This window comes from Ctenocephalides felis, unplaced genomic scaffold, assembly GCF_003426905.1.
Source record: "Ctenocephalides felis isolate EL2017-DRISC unplaced genomic scaffold, ASM342690v1 CF-g0.4_SCAFFOLD_00845, whole genome shotgun sequence".
Classification (NCBI taxonomy): Eukaryota; Metazoa; Arthropoda; class Insecta; order Siphonaptera; family Pulicidae; genus Ctenocephalides; species Ctenocephalides felis.
In genome coordinates, this window is record NW_020536999.1 from 54,636,570 (window position 1) to 54,663,461 (window position 26,892).

The following is a 26,892-nucleotide window of genomic DNA, read 5'->3' on the forward strand; positions in this document are numbered from 1 at the left end:
GGACTGTGGGAAGCTGGAGTAAAAAGTTTAAAATACCATCTTCGTAGGGTGTTACGCGAGACAAAATTATGTTACAATTCAATGTATACATTATTAACACAAATCGAAGCAATTTTGAATTCTCGTCCGTTAACTCCCTTATCCTCTGATCCATCTGATCTCAATCCACTAACTCCAGCACATTTCCTGATCGGCAGATCATTAACATCACTTCCAGAAAACTCAATTTCCCACATCCCAGAAAACAGACTAACAAAACTCCAGCATCTTGAAAAGCTAAGGCAGCATTTTTGGACAAGATGGCACAAGGAATATCTAGGAGAATTACAATCTCGGACCAAATGGAGAAGACCAATGGAACAAGATAATCTTATAGGCAAACTGGTGCTTATAAAAGATGACAATCTACCACCATTAAAATGGCGTCTTGGACGGATCACAGACATACACCCAGGCAATGATGGTGTCGTACGGGTTGTTACACTGAAGGGCCCCAATGGAGAATTAAAAAGGGCACTAAACAAAGTGTGCATTCTACCAATCAATAATGAAATATCTTAAGTTTTATATAATATTAAGAAATATAAGTTAAATAATTTTAGATTAGATTGTCATGCAAATCACTATCACATTGTTAATCAATTTTTATACTCGTAAAATCTTTATACAATTTCTATACTTAATGTTAGTTCAAAATCGCTATGTTTATATTTTTAAAAGCTGTAGCTTTTCAAGGCGGCCGGCATGTTCGGACGTCTTTTCATTTTATTATATTGGCATGAAAGTTTACAAAACTTCAGAGCATTAAGCTTTATACGGAATGGTTGCTACCCCTGGTAGAGAGGGGGTAGCGGAGTGTTTTAAAGGAACGAGTCGTTCTGTTCTAAAAGTGAAGCCGACTTAACCACATGTAAATAACCTATACGCATAAATATATTTTTCTTCATTAATACTTAATAATACATCAGTTATTGTGATTAGAACTGCAACAAATACAGAATATAAAATTAAATCAGTTTTTTAATACAGTCCACAGCGACAAAGGTTAAATAATAACCTAACAACCTGAGTGATCGAAGAAGAAGAGTTTTAGTAAATTCTTGAAATACGCACAAATAAACAACATATTTATATTTTTTATATAAAATCTAGAATTATTTATTTAAAATCTAGAATACTTAATAAATTATAATAAATAATTTAACTTAACTAGAGATACGGAGACACAAAAAGCATATTTATTTTGCAATGTGATCAGTAGAAACAATTAACCAATTAATAATTCTGCAAATTAGTAAATAACAGCTCTGTTTATTGCTTAATCTACTTATTCAATTTTTTCTTTGTTTGAAGTTACCGTGGAATCGAAAAAGAAATTATCTAGTGTTCAATCCCATAAGCGCAAACCTGCGAAAGATTAAATTAATTGTTGGGCATCATTGACGAAAAATTGCGAGCTAATTTAGTTGAATCGGAACTTGTTAAAAAATATAAACAAATTATAAAAAATGGGGGGTCAGTGCTTAGAAAATGACTTGTTTATTCCGAGAAATTGAATTGTAACTTTTGCTTTTGTTGCAAATGTTTCGCATCTGTTGAACTTTGAATGTTGAAAGACATGCGTGGAACAAATATGAAAAATTGAAGCAAAATTTACTTTGGAACAAAAATCTTAAGGCTTGTTTTATACCTAGTGGTGTCCATTTTCTAAATTTAATACTTATTAACAATACAGAAATAATACATATCAAATATAATAAGTTTTTTTTCAATATTTTTCAAGAAATGTGTAATTTCTTTGCATTTTTTACTGATTTTTTAACAATACTTCTAAAATACGTCAAAAATTTAACTTTAAAACAACAAGCTGATACTCTGGATATGACGGCTCTTACGATATCAATAAGGAGAAGTTTACGACGCAATTTTGGACATTGTAAATGATGAAAAATTAAATTAAATTAAAATTCAAAAAATCCAACATGAAATACGAGTGTTATGTTTGAAATGCTAGTTTTTTTAAATTTCAATATTGCACATACGTTAAAAATAATTGAAAATTTCAAATAATACTTGATTATAATCAACCCCCGAATCGCCTCGATTTTCTTAATAAATTAAAAATCAATATATTTTATACGCTTTTAGATTATATCTAATTTTTTGTGCACTAAATCTAGAATAATTAAAAATTAATTTATTTATTTCACTTAATATTTTTGTTAAATTAAAGTTATAGAATTTAAGAAACGCATTTCAGAAATAGTATTTATTATTTAGATATCTTTATATCAAAATAATAAATACTATTTTTCAAATGCATTTCTTAAATTATATAACTTTAATCTAACAAAAATATTAATTCTTTTGCTATAGTAGTTGAACTTACATCCTTAACCAATTTACTACATATTGAATATGACTAATATGTGAAATTATGACAGATATAGTTTTATTTATTGATATCGATAATAATAAATAAATTTAAAATCAATATATTTTATACCCTTCTAGATTATAAATAATTTTTTATGCACCAAATCCAGAATAATTAAAAATTATTTTTTAAAAAATATGTAAATATTTATATAATTTCAATGACAAACTCTTAAAACGGTGAAAATTAATATGGGGGGGGGGGGGTGCGCTAGAAAAAAAGTTGCATGCGGGCGCTATGGACCTCAGGACCGGCCCTGCTTATATGATAATATTAAGTTTAAAAAAAATGTAGTAAAATTTGCTAAAAGTTTTGTTTGTGTTCTTCAAGGTTAATAGTGGAACTATTGGACAAAATACGTGTTGACATGGGAGATCTTTACTGCTTAGTCGATTTATTGAGCGAATTGGATGTTTTGCAGTCATTAGCTGTAACTAGTTCAGCTCGAAATTACGTGAAACCAAGTTTTGGTAATTTCACTGAAATTGAAGATGGCATACATCCATTGCTAGAACATCTACATTCTGTCACACCAGTTCCTAACACCATTGTGAGTATTAATCCCATATTTTTTGCTCATATATTATATCTTATATTAAAGCAGATACAGTCTGTGCAATCATGCAATTTTTATAAATGATAAACGCATAAAAAATTACATTTCCCAAATTACTTACCGATATATGAAACTGTTAGGCATAGGTAAATAAACATAATAAGCTAATAGAGTTATTCCAATAATTTTTTTAACTTTGAATTTTGGGAAATGAATTGAAAAGCTTAATTAAAAATCAATCAATAGGATACCTTCAATTCATTTTTAAACTTGAATGAAATATTATGTCTTCAATTGTTACATTCAACTGTTACATTATAAAAAAATGTTTCGGCCTACCTATAGATAAATTCAATGCACAATATTTGTGCCATCTGCTCATTTTGAAAATTACTGCTTTAATACCATTATTCTTTCTTGTAATTTCAGAAAGCGACTAATTTCTACAACATGTTTATTATATCGGGACCAAACTCAAGTGGTAAAAGTACTTTCATTAGGCAAATAGCTCTCTTACAAATTTTATTTCAGGTAAAGTATTAAATTTAATTCCACTTAATATTAACAAAAATTAATATAATTTTTTGCTTATTACAGATTGGATGCTTCATTCCTGCCAAAAAAGCTACCATGCGCATCTGCGACAAAATATTTTCTAGGCTTGGCTTTGAAGACAATATTGAAATGAATGCTTCAAGTTATGTAGTAGAGGTAATAATTAATGAATTATATTACAAAAATTGTCATTAAAATGCTATTTTATTCCAGATGACTGAGATGAACTACATCCTCGAGCATATGACACGAACCAGTCTTATTATAATTGATGAATTGTGCAGGTAAATCAAGCAGAATGATATTTAAATAAAATTGGAAAAATATTTCTCAACTTATTGAATAAATTTTGTTTGTTTGTTTTTTTTTATTTTTAGAGGAACCTCAGAAGATGAAGGTTGCGCTATGTCTTGGGCAATTTGCGAAGAAATTATGTTGAGAACTGTACACCAGATTTCTGGTCAAAAAAGTTTCAAATTTCTTCCAAAACCATTTGTGTTTTTTACGACACATTTTCCTGAACTAACAAATTTGGAAAATGTATACTTCAATGTAAAAAAGTTCGTATCAGGCATATCAAGCATTTTTTTAATATACATGATAATATTAAAAAACAATATATTTATGCAAATATTTCTTTCTGTTTCAATTGATTATAATTTCTTTCTGTTTCAATTAGTTTACACTTGGAAGCAATAGATGAAAAATCTAACATCGGTAGAGACGCATTAAGATACACGCATATCGTTAAGGTAAAGCGCTAATTTTTTGTGGTTATAGCTTAAATAACAAAATAAATATGACAAACCTTACACGTAATTTCTAATACATATTTTTCTACTGTAAGGCTGGAAAAAACAGTATTGAAGACTATGGAATTAAATTGGCTGGTGCTTCAAATTTACCAAGGCGTATCACAGATAATGCTGCACGAATCTTGAAAAACTTGAAACAGCGAGAAGTAAAAGTAAAGTAGATTTATGATTACTTTTCATTTCTCAAACAACATTGTTTATACGTCTATCTACATAATATCTAATTTTCAGGAGAAGCATTACAAATCTAATCCCGAGTTTGATGCTGGTAAAGTTGCATATGATTTTGGCGCCCAATTAGTGGAGTTAATACAAAGTCCTGATGCCACAAACGATGGTGTTAAACAATTTCTTGCAAAATTCAAAAACGAAAATTTAGCAGCTGTTGACTATTTAAAGAATTCGAAAATAGTCAATGATCTACAAACCTTATTTGACAATCCTGGAGCACTAGTAACAAATCTACCAACTGAATTACAAGTGCCAGGGGAACAAGATTTTTTGGCTAACCAGACTATATCGACTTCTTACATGCAGGTAAGCGATACAAGTATTTTGAGTAATATTCCAAGAGATGAAGCAAACAATGCGGCAATCATGTTAGAAACATCTGGTTACCAAATGCAAAGAACTTCCACTCCTAAACAAACCACAACAGAATATCAGGAGCTATATAGTGCAACAGACACACCACGAAGTCAAATTAGTTTATTTGCAGATCCAAGACAGGATATAAATGAACATGACAATAAAAATTATTTTGATAAAAGAGGAACGGGTTTGAATATTTCTAGAGATAAAGCAAATAATTCGGCAATCATGTTAGAAACATCTGGTTACCAAATGCAAAATACTTCCACTCCCAAACCAACAACAGATTATCAGGAGTTATATAGTGCAACAAACACATCGCGAAGTCACATTAATTTATTCGCAGATCCAAGACAGGTTATAGATGATCATGATAATAGAAATTATTTTGACAATAGAAAAACGGGTTTACATATTTCAAAAGATGAACCAAACAATGCAGCAATCATATTAGAAACATCTGGTTACCAAATGCAAAAAACTTCCACTCCCAAACCAGCAACAGATTATCAGGAGTTAAATAGTGCAACAGACACATCACAAAGTCACATTAATTTATTCGCAGATCCAAGACAGGTTATAGATGATCATGGTAATAGAAATTATTTTGATAATAGAGAAACGGGTTTAAATTGTATTTCAATGGATTGTTATGCGAATACTAACATTCCTGAAAATATTACCCTACCTAGTATTTGTTCAAATGTCAACGACTATGACAAAATAAACAAAATAATTAATCATTCATATGCGAGTTCATTTAAAGAACAGCAGTATATTGATAATTACAAAAAAGGAAATTCAATATTACTAGATGACAACATTAGCAATAAACCTTCTGAAAACATGTTGTTTAATCAGAATGAAAATGCATACAATGATAATTCATCTACCAACTTTCAGAAACTATCTGATAATATGGATAAACCTTTATTCGACATTAGTGATTATTCTCCAGTTGTTATTAACAGTTCCTTTTTTCGAAATAATATTAATAATTCTTGTATGCAGTTATCTAATCCTAAAGAAATCCACCATAATACGTTTGTTTTGGAATGCGAAAAAGATAATGGGGTTAGTCAAGATGATAACTATAAAATATTTGGTTTGACGCCTCCTAGAGTGTCCGAAATACGAAAAAGTAATTTACACATTGAGCCGCAAAATCCATTTGAAATTTATGACCAAAATTTAACGGAATTTAATTCACTACACATGGGCGAAATTCCTAATGCTGCTATTTTTGGTGCAGCGAATTTTACAACTTCAGACATAAGAAATAGATCATCAGAAAAAATTGATCCTGTAGAACAACTTTTAATAAAACCAAACAAAATATATACATCGAATTCTCAGGTAAATCCTATATATTCTTTGGATGATTCTAGAAAATTTAATAGAAGTTCAGATATAATCCCCGAAAGTTCTGTATCACCTATATATGATAAAGTACAAGATAAATATATGCATTTGACTGAAATAAATGATAAGCCCACAATGAAAGAAAATATTACCACTATTGTTTCTTCTCAAAATAAAAATGAATTTGAAACGAAAAATATTCCATTATGTAGATTAAATTCTTTTGAGAAAAAATGCTTTCCTAACGAAGGCAAATCCCCGAATACGCCGTGGCATCAGAAATCTGTTACAAATGACTCTTCATTGTCTACCATTATAGAAAAGCAAATTTTGGAAATTGAAAATAAAAGTAAAATAGAAGCTGATTCATATGGCCGTATTCATACTTTGCAAAGTTCTGGGGATGGGTCTAAGTGTGTAATAGTAAACGTTTCTCCATTAAATATTTCTAAAACCCAGCAAAGAAAATGCGTTGACGGATTTAATAATATACAAAACAAGTGCGGAGAGAATGTTCGTTTTCAAGCAAAATGTTCCCAGAATATATTCCAAAAATCTGAAAGCACATCAACACTTGGAAGTTATAGACAAACCTCTGCTGAAAAAATTGTGTCACAAACTGGAACTGGAACTCAAACCAAATGCACCAATATTTCACCAGTGTTTAAATTGGAGAAACATCATTCACAATCACCAAAACTACCAGTTACAACTTTGTCTAATTCGGGAAATATTCAAACTAATTCTTCACAATTATCGTCAGTGACTTTTAGTACTAGTTTAATCAAATCTAGCAATAACAGTACTCCGAAAACCACAAATAATTCAAATGAAAATAGTTTGAAATACAAAAGTCCGGTTGTACCAAAATTTTCGTCATTATCTAAGTATCACACAGAAAATAAAATAAAAACCCATAATATTTCTGACTCTACACGAAAGAGAAACACTCCCATTCAGAAAGCCAAAACTCCTAGATTATCTGGTTTATTCAAACAAAATAAAGATAAGTCAAATATCTCTTGCAGTCAATCTAAACCTGAAGATCTGACTAATAAAAAATCAAGTACCTCTACTATTTCTAGGTCAGAATATGAATCTAATTTAGCTACAGAAAAAGTAAAAACGAATCTTATGAATAGTAATGCGATAGCAAATAACTCACAAACTACAGCAAAAAATGTAAAACAAATGTGCGATGATTTACCGAAAGACGATCACAAATATGTCCATACTCAACCAGAAGCGTTTTATGATCAGGACACAATTCGATTTACAAAAGAATTTATTAATTTAGACGAAAGTGAATTGACATCGTCACCTTCGTTTAGTCAAGTGATTAGCAGCACACCTATATGTAAATACTCCGATGCGAATTAATTAATAATCAATTATTTTGTATAGTAATATGTTTAAAATTATATTCAGTTATGATTAAAAGTACTACTTAAAAATTACAATGCCTTGTCCTTAAAAAGATATCGTAATTGTTATTGAGATTTCAGCTGTCGTGTAAATCGTATATTGACGTATTATGAGTATATAGTATTCATATTACATATATACTAGATGACCCCACTTCAGTGCATACAAATGATTTTAAAAAAAAACACAAAAACGCACGAAAATTGCACGAAAAAATTATGAAACACAAATTGATAAACGTCGAGTTATGATAAATTTTAAATAATTGTAAAATTAAAATAAAAATGGAAATAAATAATATATTTTATTATAAAAAAGCTTATTCCAAACGAAACATGTTGTCAGCTTGGTGTTTGTGTAACAAGTATGTCACAGTTTGGAATAAAACATTTTCTCTCAATGTTTGTAATTACTGGATGGATGCCCAAGAACAATTTTATCATATTATTTCACCATCTGAAGAAAAACCTCTCGCTTTATATAAAATATATATATATATATATATATATATATATACATATATATACATATATTTATATTTAATTATATGTTTTTGTTATTAGTTTTAATATCAATTAAATACTTTGGTATTGATTACTGCTCTAGATCAAAATATTATTCAAGTTACTGATTGTCTAAATGAAAATATTTATATATTATAATATCAAAATCTTGCGCAAAAAAGTGCAGGCTTCATCAGTTAAGTAGACAATATCACACAATTATATATAAATATATATATATATATATATATATATTAATAATAACAATATAATAGTTGTTGACTCATTTCAGAATGCAATGCACTATACTTAACTAATTAATTGCTTGTTATGAGTGTCGACACGTGTGCATCTATTGCAAAACGCGCATGGTTAAACTAATGTCATGCGATCCTCTAAATCTCCATGATGTAAAAACGATTTAGTTTACTTCAAGCTTTTACAGTGCAGTGATCAAATTCATAATTCAAACAGTAATACATAGGTGTTCTTTCAAATATTTTCTAAAAAAAATTAATAAAACGTATAATACAGGTAATAAAAGTATGAAATATGTTATTAGTATAGTGAGTCAGTTTCTGTAATGAAACAAAATATTATTAATGGTCTCTATGATTTAGTCTTTTAATAATAACCTTATTATTGTTATAAAGAGAAACAAGGGACAAAGATTATGATGATGATATTTTCCTCTTTGTGTGTTCATCTGTTGTTGTATATAATAATCGTAACTTTGTTATAATGAAATAATTTTTATATCGCCTACAACAATAATAATGCTTGAATAGTATACAATCGTGTTCGATAACCACCTAAGCTAGCTTGATATCAAACAGCAGTGATATCAAATTTTCAATTTAAATTATAGATGTCAAGCATGATATCAAGTGCATGCTGCAATATATATTCACTATTAGAAATATATCAAAGATAGTCTTATAAAAAAGAGAATAGTCAACCTCTGGGTTACCTTCTAGAAACACCAGGTGGAAGTAATGTAAATACAAAGTTAACTAGTGGTGTATGTCATCGCGCAAATGACTGGAACTGGAACTTACCGTACCAAAAATAATTTTTTTTAAAAAAGATAAAAATAATTTTTTAAACTTTTTAAAAAAGGAATTTTAAATTTTTGGAAAAAAAGACTATTTGAAAAAAATATTTTTTTTAATATTTTGAAATATTTTGGAAATTTTACACTTTTTTCGAAAACAATCTCGCTGCTTTAACTGCATAAAGACGAAATATGGAAGCGCGTAAGCGCCGCGTCGCAGTATAGTGGACGAACGATGTTATGGAACCCATAGAAAGGTAAAAAAAATTAGATGTTTTATTAAAATCTCTATAAAATATCTGATAATTTAATGTACATACGTCTCGTAAACAGTTTTGACCGCCAAATGACATTTTTTTAACTTATTTTTATTGAGAGTCCATAACCGCTGGACCTGTCTTCCCAAAAATTCAATCAGTTCTTCATCTTGTCAATACAAGTAAAATGTTTATTTAATTATTAAAATCGGACGCCTCGTTCTCTTAAAAACTGAGTTCAGAAACATCTGAAACGTAAAGATATATAAAAAATTTCATTTTTGATTTTTTTGCGATTATTATATAACTTACCCTACGGGAATTAAAAAATTAAACACATCAGGTTTTTCAAGAATGATTTTCATTTGACGTCTTGTGATCAAGCGGTTGAGTATAATTTTGTACAATTCTATAACCATTAGTCCAGAAATATTAATTTTTTGGGTCTGGTTAATTAATCATAAAATGTATTTTGCGTAAACTTTTTGGATTAAATACATCACACAGTTCTTGACTACAATTGAATATGCAATAACATTTGTACGATCTTGTAATAGATAATTGACATTAGCAAACACCACGTGAATTATTCGCTGAATGCAATTTACAGAGTTTGTTGCTATGGGAATGCAGAGTGATATAAAACTTTTCCACTGAACTTTATCAAAATAGGGCTGTCCATTGATTTATATCTAATTAAATAAATTACTAATCAAACTAAAAAAAACAGTCACTTGTCGTAAATAGAATATATAAAAGCTCATCAGTACTTGCTTTTACCAATTAATATTATTTTGAACGAACTGATTTCTCAAGAGAATAATCTTCATACATCAGCACTTCGAGATATTTTGCAATCAAGACCTCCCATAGATCGAACGTCATAGAAAGATATCGTCAAATACAAAAACAAAAATAATATTGAGATTTCGCAAAATTATTTTTGATTTAGTGGTGCAGTATTTTCTAATTATAATTAAATTTGTCAATAATAAATCAATCATTGATATCGTTCGATAGCCAATTAAAGAAATGGTTTTATCTCTTGTAAATAGTTTGTTTCTAAGAGTGTAGTTGCTTAATTAGTGAAACATTCTTCAAACTTCATTATATATATATATATATATATATATATATACATTTATTATTGGTAATATTTTTAATATTATAATTACTACTCAAAATTAAATTGATATCAAACATAATAAACCATGTAGGTAGTAACTAACCAAGCATGATTTATCAGAATATTATATTGTTACATGATATATTTCAAATTAAAAGTTATTAAATCATCCAATTATCAATTAAAAATTAAAGTAATTTAGAAATTTAATTAATTTTACAAAACATTCTAATTTTGGTTTGACCGATCTTCAAAGCGCTAATAAAACTGTTTAAAAAAATTAAAATATATAACCAGATTTATTATATATCAGATAAATTCTGACTTAATCAATGTTAAAGTTAAATTAGAAATGAACAAGTATATGTAGGCAAATAAAATATAAAATTTTATGGTATAAACAAATTAAATAAAATAATTTATAAGAGAAAGGAAATTTGTGTTGATTGCAGACTCTGACTTTGCCTTGGATGCGTCGAATAATCTGCATTCTTGAAAATTTATTAATAATTTTCACAACAATGACTAATTAATCCATAATTACTGCTACGTTCATTGTGATATGCTAATATTAATATAATATTTGTATTTGACCTTTTATTTAAAATATCGAGTTTATTCATATATCCTAACATCAAAATTAGCTAACCCTACATATTTAATTTGAAATTAATTACTTGTATCCAAACTTTTCGTATTTCGCCTCTTTAATTTTTCTAACAATCTAATATCATAAATACTCAACTGATATAATAATTTAATTATCATTCTACCAATTAATATACAATATCATAAAAATGATTCATAAAAAATTATTCGATTTTTTAGATCATTTCAAATTTTTTTTTATCAAAAATAGTAGCTTGAAAACAGCTTCACGCCCTCCTGATGGGTGCGACCCTCAGGTTGGAAACTTTGGAACTGACCCTATGTCACTTTTATACTTGTTTATCTATGCCCAAATATTACTAAAATATTTTGAAACAAAAACGTGGACGTCAAAGATTTATTGAATAACACTTAATGGTCCAGACGTTTTGACATAATATTTTACGTCTTCATCAACATTTATAACACTAACTTGTCAAAAAAAAACAAAATTTTAAGAAATTAATACTTATTCTGAAGAGCAGTGCATAACAAATAATGTGTGCATATAAAATACAAGACTTTTTACAAGAATGGATTTACTGGAATAATCTGATATCCTCCGATGATGATATAAATATTCGTCAAAACGTATGGACTATTAAGTGCTATTCTAATAATCTTTGACCAAGAATTTAAGATTTTGTTTAAAAATTACACAGATTGAAGATGTTTCGTTTTGGTTTTATTAATTTTTTTTAAGTTAATAAATGAAACATCATCAATCTTAAAATAATTATTTTATTGACAAACTTCGATACCGATTTATTAACTTCCCGTAGGGTAAATTAAAGTAATCGCAAAAAAATCGAAAATGAAAATTTTCATATATTTTGACGTTTCAAAGGCTTCTGAACATATTGGCATACCTTAGAAAAAATGGATGTATGTGTGTTCGTGTGCGGATACAAGTTTTCGTCGACGTCGACTCAGTTTTTAAAAGAAAAAAGTTTTAAAATAAAAAAGAAAAATATTTTCAATAAAAAAAACCCAAAAGTTTTATTTTCAAAAAGTTAAATTTTTTCAAAAATTCAAAATTTCTCAAAAATCTAATCTTTTCAAAGTTTAAAAAAAATTAATTTAAATTAATTTTTGGTACGGGAAGTTCCGGCAATTTGCCTTAAGACACGATGCCACCAATAGTTTTTTTGACAGTTCGGCATAAATTATGAATCTCACAAGTGCCAACTTGATAAAAGATGAATATGAACTTAGGTCACTTTGAAAATCATCGGCTCGTATGTTTATAAATACTATATACTGTTTGTTTATTTATGCTATATACACATATGATTATATAACCAAATATTATTGAGTCGTACCAAAAGTATGTTTTTTTCGTAAAATGTCAAAATGCGGCCCTGCGTAAAACTTCATCCTAGTTGCAAGCAAGTTGAAAACATCAACATAATGTTTGTAAATAAAAATGAATCGATCAAAATCTCGTTTCCTTATATTATATACGATATCTTCGCTTGCCGTCATGTTAATATCGAATCGGAATATTTGTGTGAGTTTGGCTCATTGGCTCATTGTCCTAACCCGCCGAACGCAATTCACACTCATACATTTGCACGTCCGTAATTTAAATATATCATACGACCACAACTCGACGCTACACGCTGTCGACAGTTCGAACAAACAAGGTGCTGTGATAGAGTGTTCCCGTCGGGATTTTAATTCAACAACAAATTCATTATTGATTTATAATTAATTTATCCTAAAGTGTCTGTTTAAATTAAATTCCTTATTTTCCTATTAAAATTTTATCAATTGAATTATCCGAAGTTGCGCACGAATCTCTAGCTGTCATTGTGCGGCGCGAAGTGATATTTTTTTAAAACTCAAACAATCAAGATAAAATGGACAGGTGAGTGTTTTAATAGATAAGCGATGAAACTGTAAAATCATTTATCATCTTTAAAATGATTGCTTCTCAACTTTCGAATTAGTAGTTCTGTGACATTAGTAAAGGTGGTTTATAATTTCCGGATGTTGGTGCTAATTGCAAATTAACGGCGTACAAACCGTTAAAAACAACTTCACTTGTAATTAGTAAGTAGTGTCACTTTAATAATATAAAAAGTTTAATAATGTATTTTGTTAATAAAAGTTTATCTTTGGCGATCAACAGGTAATAATTGTGTTTTGTAAAATATTTGCATTTGTTACCTCTTTATTGGTGTGGTGTTTGGCATAAGGCAAATTGCTGGAACTTCCCGTACCAAAAATTACATTTTTTAAAAAAGATTAATTTTTTTTATTTTGAAATATTTTGGTAAACAAAATTGACACACATTATTGGAATCTCCATAAAATATCTGATAATTTGATGTGCATATGTCTAATGATCATTTTTGACCACCAAACGCCATTTTTCTTACTTTTTTTACTATATCTCCGAAACCGCTAGACCTGTCTTCCCAAAAATTTAATCAGTTCTTCATCTTATCAATACAAGTAAAATGTTTTTTGAATTATTAAAATCGGACGCTCCGTTCTCTTAAAAACTGAGTCATCGTTTTTGGCACTTTTTGCCCCGTATCCTCGAAACGGCTAGACCTGCCTGTGCCAAAAACTAATCAGCACGTCTTCTTATGAATAGGATTCGAATGTTTTTTGAATAATTGAAATCAGTTGAACCGTGTTCCCGAAATCGTCGACGAAAATTTGTATCCGCACACACACGCACACACACACATACACATACATCAATTGTTTCTAAGGTATGCCAAAATGTTCAGAAACCTCTGAAACGTAAAGATATATAAAAATTTTGATTTTCGATTTTTTTTCGATTACTATAACTTGTCCTACGGGAAGTTAATAATTATGTTTTGTAAAATATTTTCCCTTGTTTCAGTCTTCAGAATCATTGCGGTACAATTTATTTCATACATTTTGTGATTGTTAATGTCAAATGATTCGAATCCTACACTGTTTTGAAAATTAATTTTTCATCATTAACACGTTGATCGCCACGATAATATCAGAACAATTTTGACATGAGCCATAGTAACGTCTTTAACTAACTACTTTAGTTAAAGTCAAAGAAACTTATTTTTTTTTATTATCTATCTCTTTTATTTACAACTATCCAGTAAAGGACATTCAATAAATTTGATGAATTTACAATAGTTGGCTGAAAAGGGACATTGTATACTACAAGGGCATGTTGGAAAAAACAACTCAGTAGTTGTTTTTCCATTCGATATAAAATTCACAATATTTTATTGATAATTATATAATTTTAACTATTTACTTATTAAATAATTTCTTATCAATAATGATTAAGTTATTTCCATTTTTTATCAGGAAAGTTGATGGCTTAGTATTCAGTAAGAAACTTAATGTATCAAAGAATTTTTTTTTTGACTAAATTCCTAAAAAACAATAGTTTTTGCCACACATATATGTATGTCTAACATGGCTCATGTGAAACTTCTGACAAGGCGATTATCGTATCAAGTCCAAATGTTTTAATTTTACTAATCTGTTTTGTTAGAACAACGACTTTATATCGAAACATATAGAAATATCAATTGAATTCACTAATAAATTTATTTACTAGTTCTTCGATAGACTTCGAACTGATGCAGTTATATGCCAGCCTTGCTAATCATAAAATCATGCCACAACAAACAAATGTTCTTCACTCAATATACCAGAAAAAGACAGTCGATTTTGTTTCAGCTACAGCCTCAATATTGATACGATATTCGAATCGAACGATCTGTTACATAATCATTTTGGCCTTGAATATTAACATGGTTTTCTGCATTTATATTGCAATATAAAAATGCAGTTACTTGATTTTTAAATACAAACAACGAATTAAAACTATGAGCATGAATAATAATAAGATAATATGCAAAAGGTACTCTATGCATAAGATTTCTATAATAACATTGAATATTATCTTGCTTAGCATGCAAGAGCAGTAGTTATATGGAGCCTACAGCTTTTGAATCTCCCAAAATTTGATACATATATATTAAAATGTATTTGTTTGTATGGCGTGTAAAATTTTTAAGACAGTACAATTAGACTAACACTTATTACCAAAAATGATAATTAACTTGTAAGTAATTAATGGTGTTTCAAATATTAATATTTCAATTTCTATTTACTAGACCTTCTCAATGGCTATATATGATTGTTCTGATTGCAACTCGATATGTTTATAAAAAAATATGTTTTAGGTGATATAGAACTTCATGTTGTGTTGTATCATTCTTAAGTTGACATTTTTCCTGATATTTACACTGATATCAGTATCAAGTGTCCATATCTAAATTAGCATAGGCTTTCACCTATTATTAACGCGATTCTGATTGTGAGCGTTGAAATATGTATATTTAGTATTTAATTTCATTAAATATGAAGCAGACAGGTTGTTGATGTTGATATGTATGCAAAACATGCTGCTTTAATGATTTTTATATTTCAAGTTGGATGTAATTTTTATAATTTATTTATCGATGATAATTGTCTTATCTTGTTAGTTACAAGATACAAGAAATCAAATACATATAACAAAAAAAGTACCTTTACATTTTTCAGACCATTTTGTTTAAAGAACTTGAACATAATGTGAGAATAAGTTAAATAACGTAAAATATTCTAGTTTTTATTTAACAATATATAAATAGCAATCAGAAAATTAAAAAAAGCTATTGTGCTGGTTAAATTGTTTTCCATAGTTAATTGCTTATTGGAGCAATTACTACAATTTGATTTTTTTTATTTTTTTTATTTTTTCATTATTTATTTTTCTTTATTTTTAACTTATTTTTATTTATTTATTTATTATTATTATTTTTTTTTATTTCTTTCTATGATTATTATTATTGTTTGTAATTTAGCCATATAACTCATGGAGTATGTAAATAATTCTGATTGTTATATAATATGAATGAATAAAAAAAAATTGTGCTGGTAAAAAAATAAAAAATTGTTATTAGAATTCCAGTAATAGTACTGAAGTTCTACATACATGACATGATGGTGGTTACTCTAGTGGGTTAAGATTCTAATTTAAAAATATATTTTTTCTTCTGCTACTTTATCTACATACTTTATGAAGACCTTCAGTAACTTTTTTGGTTCTTTCAAATGGCTATTAGAACTTAATCCAAGGGTTATCCTTCTTAGTTATGATCATATTTTTACACACCTCAGGTTATTAGTTTTCATCAACCAGCCCGAGAGAGAAATTTTTACTTGGAAAAATAAAATCTGAAATAAATTCATATTAATGGAACCACGCATTCAAATGAGTTTTATCAATTGTTCCAAGTGACTTCTGAATATTCTATTACTTTGCTCTAAACTATTATGCATTGCAGTTGCAAATTGTGAAATAACATAGAAATACGGAAATCCATCGGTGAAGGCACTTTCTAACCGCACACATGATATTTTACATCCCATATATAATAATCAATACATTGCCATACTCATACATTTCTGCATAATTTAGATAGAAATTAAATTCGAAATCCGGTTAAATCCAGTTCAAATCTAGTATTAATCTATTTAATCGCCTGTTTGATATGTAAATTATAATGCAATCTGTTGCATTTGTGTTTTTTAGTGTCGAGGCAATGTTCGCTTTCAACATCATATGGTTGTATCACTGACCTACCAGTCTAGGTCGCTATATGATTCAATTGACAACTGTATAGTACACTCATATCATGCAATCAATAAGTAGATATATACTAAAATTACATAATAGTCGCAATATTTCATGCTATACATACTTTTTATTTTTTTTAAATACTCCAATAACTTTGACCAAATTAAATTCCAATAGTTTTGAAAAATTAGGAAGTACGTGGCGCAACTGAAAAAACTTCGGCTCTTCTTCCGCAAGATTCCGAATTCAAATCCATGGTTAAGTACAACCTGATATCGAATTAGCAGTGTTATTCAAATTAATTGAAAATATAGATCAAAAATATGTTTCCCAACCTATAGATCTCATATAAGGAACTAGAAGTATCTCACTGGAGATTTCCTCTACGCCATATTTGATCCCTGATATGAAATGGGATCAAAATTATATCGAAATGGCTTATAGAATAAAATTGTTTTGATTGCCATTGGTGCTATATTGAGAAAGAAATTTCATGATTAGAAAATGACCACAGGGTTGCCTTATAGAATACACTCATATCATACAATCAATAAGTATACACTAAAATTACACAATTCTTCTAATATTTCAATAATTTCATGCTATAGCAATTTTAATTCATTATTTTAACATGTCGCGTTTTTAATCTCTTATTGGTTAAGTTTTGAATCTCAATCCCTGGTTAAGTACAACCTGATATTAAATCAGCAGTGTTTTTCATATCAATTGAAAATATAGATCAAAAATATTATTACCATCCTATAGATCTCATATAAGGAAGTAGAAGTCTCACTGGAAATCTTCTACAGCGCCATATTTGATTCCTGGTGTAAAATAAGGATCAAATTCATATCCTAATGGCTTATAGGATATAATTTTTTCTGATTGCAATTCGATATGTTATAAAAAATATGTTTTCAAGTGATAATAGACCTTCCAGGCGTTGATACTAAAAATTAAAAAAAAATCATAATTAGAAAAAGATCAACCATGGTCAATCATTGCGTTGCCCAAGAAAAAAATCAAAACTTCATGTATCGCATTCGACCGTATGGAATATTTTATTCAGAAGCTTACACTTTAAACATATTTTTAATCCATACTTTATTTTAAACAATATGTTTTCAATAACATTAAATGCCCCATACGAAATCCGAACTAAACTTTAGATTCCTCAAACCATGGCTTAATAGTTCGTGTAAGAAATATGATGAATATAATATTAAACGAACAAAATACTAATTATAGGAGAAGTATCGGTACATGATGCAACAATACTCCGCCCATAATTATGTAATTTATATGTCGTAACTTACAATTTAATGTATCTTAGTTCTTTATCGATTCACAATTTTCTAATAGTGCCCGTAAAACACAAATAACTATCAACTAACAGTTAAATAACAGGGACCGATTCTACCGCATAACAGAAAAATGTTATGGCAATGCCATGTTACGCTCCGACTTCTATACATTATACTAATGAATCATACTCAATACTGTCAAAATGTCAGGTATTTGCTGTGTATTCAGGCGTTTTACACATAAACTGCTGAGTCAGAAAGACCCTGTGTTCTAAGATCGTTTTTTTGAAATTTGTGCGGCATCTAGGCTATGTTTACTATCAGACAACCTGAGAAACTCACCTGGCTATACACCAACCGCATTACTTTTGTCAATATTAGTATGCAAAGTTCTTCATAACATGGCCTTGCCATAACATTTTTCTGTTATGTGGCAGAATCGGTCCGTAAGTATCACGAGAGTTAAAAATTAAAGTTTCATTCATCTTTGGAATAAATATTTTAGCAACAAATGTCTTGATATCTATTAACCAGTCCCGAGTTCGCTGGTTCGATTCTCACTACGGACAAAGCCCGACTTCAGGCAGCTTTGATGTCGGGCCCCTTTGATTCTAGTCAAATTTCGACTAGAAGTTATATATCTCAATATTTCAAGTAGAAATCGCTTTTCGTCGGCGTAGCTGCAACATTTATTTATATGATAACTTTTAGACATAAGAGCTAATATAAAAACCCCACACATAGGAAAATGGTAAACCAATGGGTTGCCTCTCATGAAACATCAGGATAAGTCTTCAATAAACAACATGTAGGAAATCAGTTGAACAACGTGTTACAGTGCAAGTCACTGCCTAAAAAAAGTTGGTCCAAAGTCCAAACTTACCCAAATTCTCTGTTCTTCCCATGTAGGGAATATATTATAATGTATTCGAGATGAATGGACGCGCGATAACAATTCTCAATACAATAAAGTCAAAATGACTGCATTTCGTCAATGTAGGCATAACACGTAAAAATATTAAAAATCAAAGGAGTGAGTAGCAATGCAACTATTATGATTTTTCTAGGCATTTATATGTTATATAAAAGTCCCAAAATTTCAAGAAGGTGTGCAATATCATATGCACAGTTTTTTTTTATTTAAAATGAAAAACAGTCAAAATGACTGCTCTCGGCAATTGTAAGCAAAATGCATTATTATCGTCATTACTATTAGAGTCAAGTGATTCTTTTTTATTTCATTATAATAAAAAAATGCCGATAATGAATTTCTAACGACTAACTAATGCAGAGTGGCCAAATCGTCACACAATAGTTTTCCTCTTCGTTTGTTAATATATTGTTATAGTCCAGTCATTATAGTAAATTCACCTCAGAATTCGAGATACTGAGCTGCAAGTCTGTAAATACTTGTATATTGACACCCTGAATTTGTCTCAAAACCTACATATGGTTTTGACACCACATTTGCAGACTCACAGCTGGGTATCTTGATTTTTGAGATTCTTACCTAACTTAAGCTTGCATGACTGAACTATTTGTTTATAACACTGGACAAATGGAAAGGGCAAATGGAAAGTTAATTATAGAACAAATGGAAATTCAAGCATAAACTATACATACAATTATCTTGGACACTAACAATCAAAATTTCATCAATTTCACAATAATTCACTAATAATTTTTTATTCAGATTGACCGTTTTCGGTATATCCGTGATGTCCTGCGAGGCGGCGAGCGCTCTGTCTGCGGCCGATGCCGTTTGCTTCGACGTTGACTCCACCGTCATCAGGGAGGAAGGCATCGATGAACTGTCCCGGTACCTGGGCAAAGGTGGAGAAGTTGCCAAATTGTAAGCAAAATTCATTATTATCATTATAATTATTAGAGTCTTTCCCTTCTAGTAAGTGATTTTTTCTTTATTTTGTTTATTCTAAATATTTGCACACCTATAATTCTTAGTGCATATAATTTATAAGTATATACCTGTACTCCTTTCTCCAATCCTAATACTGTTTTCCTTACTTCTTTTTCCTTTTTCTAGAAAATTCTCTTTTTTTACTGCAACTAGAATTATATCGCAGATTTTTAAATAACTTTTTTAATATACCTACCCCATTAGATATTCATATTTGTTCATATGGTAAATTGATTCAATAACATAATCCTAATAAAAGTCTCTAATAATATCTCTAAATAAAGCATGTTAATCAAAAACATATTATATTTATATATTTATATGTAGTAATAATATAACTTTTCCTATTCGAAAATGCTATAAAAAGATTGAAAAAAAATCTACTTATTGTTGGTATTTCCATAAATTATTGATTATATTTGATTTTATTAAGTATTTGTTTATTATTTATTTAAATTATTTATAAAAACATATCATCGATTACTATTAAACTTCCTCAAAGGGGCTTTTAAAGTTCAAGACTTTGGCATAGATTTAATTGATTTGTTAAAGAAATTTGACTTTGATAAACTACACGATGAAGTCCCGGAAAACCTATAATGTCAAATAATAATGCCCTTTAATAAAAATTTATTGTTAGTCCTGAAAAGAACTTTGTGCAAATATTTTCGTTTGCGTATGTGTAAAAAGATAATAAAATGTTTTCACTTCTTTGACGGGTTTCTCAAAAGATTAGCTACTTTTGATGTCTTCTCTGGTACTTTAGGTTTCTTTGCAGCAGCGGTTTTGACGAATTTCTTTGTTTTGCTCGTTGCCTTGCCTTTATTAATATACATGATACTATTTTATTGCCAAATTATATAAACATTTTCAGATATTTTTTGTTTGCAATAACCTAAAGAATATTAACAAAATAATTTATGTAGCTTGCAAAAAGTTTAACAAATTTCAAATACGACTTATGGTTTAATACGACATTAAGTTTCTCATACAGGTAACTTCAGAATTATATTGTTATTTACTTTATTGGAGAAAATATACCACATTAATAAAATATGTTGCATTCTATATTACATATTGTGATATGTAATATAGAATATGTTCTTATTTTTATTAATTCAAATTTGCAGAACCAAAGAAGCAATGAAAGGCAGCATGTCCTTCCAAGAAGCTCTCACAAAACGATTAGATATAATCAGACCTTCACAACAGAATATTTCAGACTTCATCAAAGATCATCCATCAACACTCACACCTGGAATAAAGTAAGTACATCTATTTTATTTCTTATCACAGTATTTGCTTTTTTTTGTAACATCAAACTGAAAGAGTGTATGGGAGTATTTTCATACAGAATGAGCCTCACCCTGATATTTAAATTATTTTGATGCCACTTTATAGGATTTTCCGAAAAAAACTATATACAAATTTTCATTTTCCATGGGGAAATAATTTTTCATATGCCAAAATGTGATATTTTCACATATTTTCAATAATATCTCGGCCAAATAATGAGCTAGAAAGTTGAAAATTCGTATATAGTCTTTTTTTCGAAAAGACCTATAAAATGGCATCAAAATAATTTAAATATTAGGGTGGCCGATTCTGTATGGAAACATGTCCATACTCTTTAGTTGATGTTATTACAAAATGCCTAAATTTTCTTGCGTTTTTAAATATTTTAATTATTACTATTTTATCATATGAATAGTTTATACCTGTACTAGAAGCAATTATAAAAATCCTATTTTATTATATTCAATTTAAAAATTATTGAAAGTAACAATAAACAATTATAAAAATCTTATTTTATTATATTCAATTTAAAAAATAATGAAAGTATTAATAAATGTTTTCCAAATTTCTAATTTGTTCTTAGATGATAGTTATTACGTGGTCAATAGCTTTTTAAGTATAAGAATAAAAAATATATGATGTATTCTAATAATCTAATTTGATACGTTCACCGTTACAAAACTAGTTGATTAAAATGCTCTCTCAAAAATTTAAAAATAAATTATTAAGTTAAATGAAATTTCAGAAACTTAATTGCATCCTTACATCGGAAAAGAATACCAGTATATTTGGTGAGTGGAGGCTTCCGATCACTCATAGAACCTGTGGCCAAAGAATTAGGAATTCCATATGAAAATATATTTGCCAATAGAATCATATTTTATTATAACGGTATGTAAAACATATTTAATAATATTTTAATTCTATCATACACGCGCTGCACTAAATGTATACTTATATATACACATATATGTATATATACATACACATATTTCCATTATTTAGATAACAATGCATTATAAGTTTATTACAACTCGATAACGAGCCGATAACTATTATTCGATCTGATAAATATATTAAAAAAGCATTAGTTGGTAACAGCGCTGATATGAATCTCGAATCGATATTTGCTTCGGCCTGATGTACGCAAATGCTCTCAAAATAACAATTTTCGCAATGTGTTTGCTAATCCTGACATGGTAATCTTTTATGCGATTACGACCTATTAATAAATCATGCAGAATCGAACGATTGGTGTAAAAACTAGTGTAGTAGTAAAAAACAACATTTCGTTGATGGAAAATTTTAAGTTGTACTTGCAAATGTAAATGGACAATTATGCCCAAAGTTTCTTTTATCGGTATTCAAATCAAACCTATATTTTTATATATGTATTTGTATATATATAATAGCAATCAGACCTCCAAATGGCTTTATAGAAATCTACCCAGGCTGGTCTATCCCTGTTTGATGAATTTTTATTCAAGGCAGTAATGATATGTAAGGGCTATTTTCACTTGCAAACATATTGCTATATATTGCTATTTTCGCGTGAAAACCGATATCACTACTGCCTGATATCAGTCTGGTCGAGGCGGATATCAAACTTTTGTTTGAAAGCCAATAGCTCTAACTACTAATTCACCGAAGAGCCATATAAAATAAATGTAAAAAAGTTTTCAGTAATATTTGTTATTTGATAATTGTTACTTTTTATAAAAATGACAGACCTTCTAGGCATTGATGCTAAAAGTTAAAAAATATCAAAACTAGAAAAAGGGGAACCACTAGGATAGGTCAATCATTTTTGCGTTGTCCAAGAAAAAAAATAAAACTTTATGTATCGCATTGAAATGTGTGGAATATTTTGATCAGAAGCTCATGTTTTCAACATATTTTAAAACATTTAAAATATTTTAAGACATACTTTTAAAAAATCGTATTTTATACTAGTTTTACTCACGTGTTAGGGACAACCTGATACCAAGCAGTAGTGATATCCACTTTTACTTGAAAACATAAATCAAAAATATATTTTGAAGTGAAAATAGCCTTTCTCCGGAATTGCAAATCAGATTAAATTCTAATAATAAAAATACATTAAATAAAAGAGCGTCATTATAACTGTTAAGTTCAGATGTTCTGATTCAATTTATAAACTAGTGGGGTGCATGGCATCGTGCCTTAAGGCAAATTGCTGGAACTTCCCGTACCGTAATAAAAAATCTTGGTACGAAACCCAAAAAAAAAACAATACATGTGTACACATTATTAAAATCTCTATAAAATATCTGATAATTTTATGTACATATGCCCAATAAACATTTTTGACCGTCAAATGGCATATTTGAACTTATTTTTATTGAGAGTTCATGTTAGACTGTTAGACCTGCCATCCAAAAAAATCAGTTCTTCAACTTGTCAATGCAAATAAAATGTTTTTTGAATTATTAAAATCGGACGCTCCGTTCTCTTAAAAACTGAGTTATTGTTTTGGGCACTTTTTGCCCCGTATCTTCGGAACGGTTAGACCTGCTTTCGCCTCCTTATCAATACGAATCGAATGTTTTTTGAATTATTCAAATCTGTTGATCGGTGTTCCCGAAATCGTCGATGAAAATTTGTATCCGCACACACACACACACATACATCCATTTTTTAAGGTATGCCAAAATATTCAGAAACCTTTGAAACGTAAAGATATATCAAAATTTTCATTTTCGATTTTTTTGCGATTACTATAACTTACCCTTCGGGAAGTATGAAATATATCAACATTTGTTGCTAAGAATATCATTAATACTGACCTAATTTATGCTTTTAGACTTAATATTAGAAAATATACAACGTTACACACTAATCTTAATTATTTTTTATCAATGTTCTATATACATATAACTCACAATCAATGAGTGCTCTCTTAAAAATGTGTTTTATTTCATTTTTTACATGTAAAACCAAATAATAGTCTATATTTTATTGAATTGTTACATAAATAAATATTCATAATGTCATTGGCCTATCATAGAAATATGAACTATGACTTGATTACGGCTCCAAACTAGTTTTATCCAGTTTCGAAATCGGCACAATAACCAGTATAGTTAGCTTAAACTATTGCTCTTATCAAAATAAATAGATGAAAGATGATTTTTATAGTGCTTAATCACTATTGTTTGCCTTTCCATTGCTGGATTGAGGAAGTGGTGTTCAGTATTAGTTCTATTATTAGAAAGAATAGGAAAACTTCATATTTATCATGATTATCAACAATGATCATAGTTTAATTTTCTCAAAAAATAGCCAAATTATTAAATATTAAAATAAGACGTTTGCTATCGTCGATGAGGATTCTGTGTAGTTTTGTAGCAATTTTCAATAGACATTTAATTTGTATAAATTAAACTTAATTCACTTTAGAAAATGTGGAATTAGAAATAGTATCAACATTGTTTTAGCCAAGGAATTCAATTCAGATAACGCCAATAATTTTCTTACATAGATTAAATTATTTATTTTTCTTAGTTTTTATTATAACTTAACTTACAAACGTATGAAAATATTTTAATGCATTAAACATTTAAATTCTAATACGAATCTTCTTTGATCACACAACCAATTTTATAACAAAACTAACTTCAACCTTTACACTCGCTAATTCCGAGATTTATATGAATTTTGCCGCCGGAGCGGCATCCGAGTGGAAAGGGTTAATATAAAAAATTTCTCAAATACTACCTTAATATTGATAAATATGAATATATGATCTTACTTGTTCAAATTTTACCTTTGTATGTTAATTATTCCTATTCAATTTCACTAAAAGTTTATTGATCCCAAGGAATTCTACAATAATAAATCTCATGTTTTTTATTATTACCATATGTGAATTTAATAGCACTGTATTCAATGATAAAATAAATTCTAGGAGATTACGCTGGATTTGATGCAACTCAACCGACATCTCGGTCTGGCGGCAAGGGGCAAGTTCTAGCGTTGCTGCGGCAGCAAAAGGGTTACAGACACATTGCAATGATTGGTGACGGTGCTACAGATTTAGAAGCACAGGCTGATACTTTCATAGGTAAGTAATCAAGAATAGCATCTTGAATTTGTTTTTGATCTTTATGATCAATTCACTAATTCCGGGTTTGATTCCAACCTCGGCCAGCTTGATGTCAAGCAGTAGTGACATCGGTTTTTACTTGGAAATATGGATAGCAATATGTATCCATGTAAAAATAGCTTTTTCCAGGTTTTGTACGTATCAATAAAAAAATAATCAGAATTACAGAATTTGTAATAATTAATTCATTGAAATTGGATGGATTATTTACTACGATTTCTGCTAGAACAATTTGGTTGATTCAAGTTATTCACAAATCATTTAGAATATATCGGTCCCAATATCCAAACAACCAAAGTGTTTGAAAACTAACAGCTACAAATTCAATAACGATCTATATCTAATTTATACATAAAACACTAGGATCATTAATTTTATAAATTAAATTCTTTTAATTCCCAAAGTATAATCAATCGGCATAATATATATTAGCTATATAAAATATATGTAATGATTTAATTATAAATATTTTTTTAGGTTTTGGCGGAAATATTGTTCGAGAAGAAGTCAAATCAAAAGCACAGTACTATATAACAGATTTTCAAGAACTGCAGTTGTAACATTAAGAATCAGTATTTCAACTCTTAATTGAATATATAATTTATTTATACTGCTTTAGAAAAGCATCAAAATGGGATATGTAGTTAAACTACACTAATTTTGAAATTAAACTAAATTTGTATAAAGTTTATGAAAATATTTATGTTGTTTGTTAGATATTGAAATAGCTGGAAAATGTAAATACTGAATTTGTATCGTTAGATTTTTGTTTATTGGCTTATTTGTTGTAAAGTAATTCAATTTTATTATATTTTAATTTTGTAAAGTTATATACTTGAATAATTATTAATGACTCATAAAACAATTAAATACTTTTTACACTTATGAATATAAACACATATATATGTATGTGCATGGAGAAGAAAAAGCATATTCGGAGAAAATTTTGTTAAGTCTTAAATTGTTGACCGGCAATTTTACTGAAAGTTTATTTTATGTCACCGATTGTTATTTCGTAATTGGATGTGGAAGTAAAACAATAAAAATAAACTTTTAGAAATTTTATTTTATATTCAACTTTGAATATTTCTTTTTTGTGTGATAAGTAGTATAGCAATCACCTACGTGCAATGGCACAAAAATTTGCAAATATATCTATTAGTTTCGCTTCGTTTTCCCTTTGAAGAGCATACTCTACATGCTCTAGTTGGATTTGCTTTTATGGCAGTGACTATTTTTTTCTAAGACATGGTTTCTAACCTGTCCGCAAAGTCTGAG

At 28.7% G+C, this 26,892-nt stretch overlaps 1 protein-coding gene across 3 annotated transcripts; it reads left to right on the forward strand.

Moving 5' to 3' along the window:
• The first annotated feature begins 8,681 nt into the window (after positions 1 to 8,681).
• On the forward strand, positions 8,682 to 26,439 carry LOC113364216 (phosphoserine phosphatase-like). 3 transcript variants are annotated; one of them, XM_026606707.1, is made up of 6 exons: positions 8,682 to 8,778; positions 19,968 to 20,126; positions 21,323 to 21,457; positions 22,234 to 22,379; positions 25,417 to 25,572; positions 26,092 to 26,439. In XM_026606707.1, exons 2-6 carry the CDS (start codon positions 19,993 to 19,995, stop codon positions 26,172 to 26,174), a joined length of 654 nt encoding a protein of 217 aa, XP_026462492.1. In that variant the 5' UTR covers positions 8,682 to 8,778; positions 19,968 to 19,992; the 3' UTR covers positions 26,175 to 26,439. The 3 variants fall into 3 exon arrangements, with proteins under 3 accessions (XP_026462492.1, XP_026462491.1, XP_026462493.1); XM_026606706.1 differs by lacking the exon at positions 8,682 to 8,778 and adding an exon at positions 12,887 to 13,199; XM_026606708.1 differs by lacking the exon at positions 8,682 to 8,778 and adding an exon at positions 13,317 to 13,384.
• Positions 26,440 to 26,892: the final 453 nt, after the last annotated feature.

Bases quoted from the DNA above. Each gene is read 5' to 3' on its own strand.
- LOC113364216 (XM_026606706.1), top strand. The intron at 21,458-22,233 runs GTAAGTACATCT...ATGAAATTTCAG, and splicing joins ACACTCACACCTGGAATAAA to AAACTTAATTGCATCCTTAC. The intron at 22,380-25,416 runs GTATGTAAAACA...AATAAATTCTAG, and splicing joins AATCATATTTTATTATAACG to GAGATTACGCTGGATTTGAT.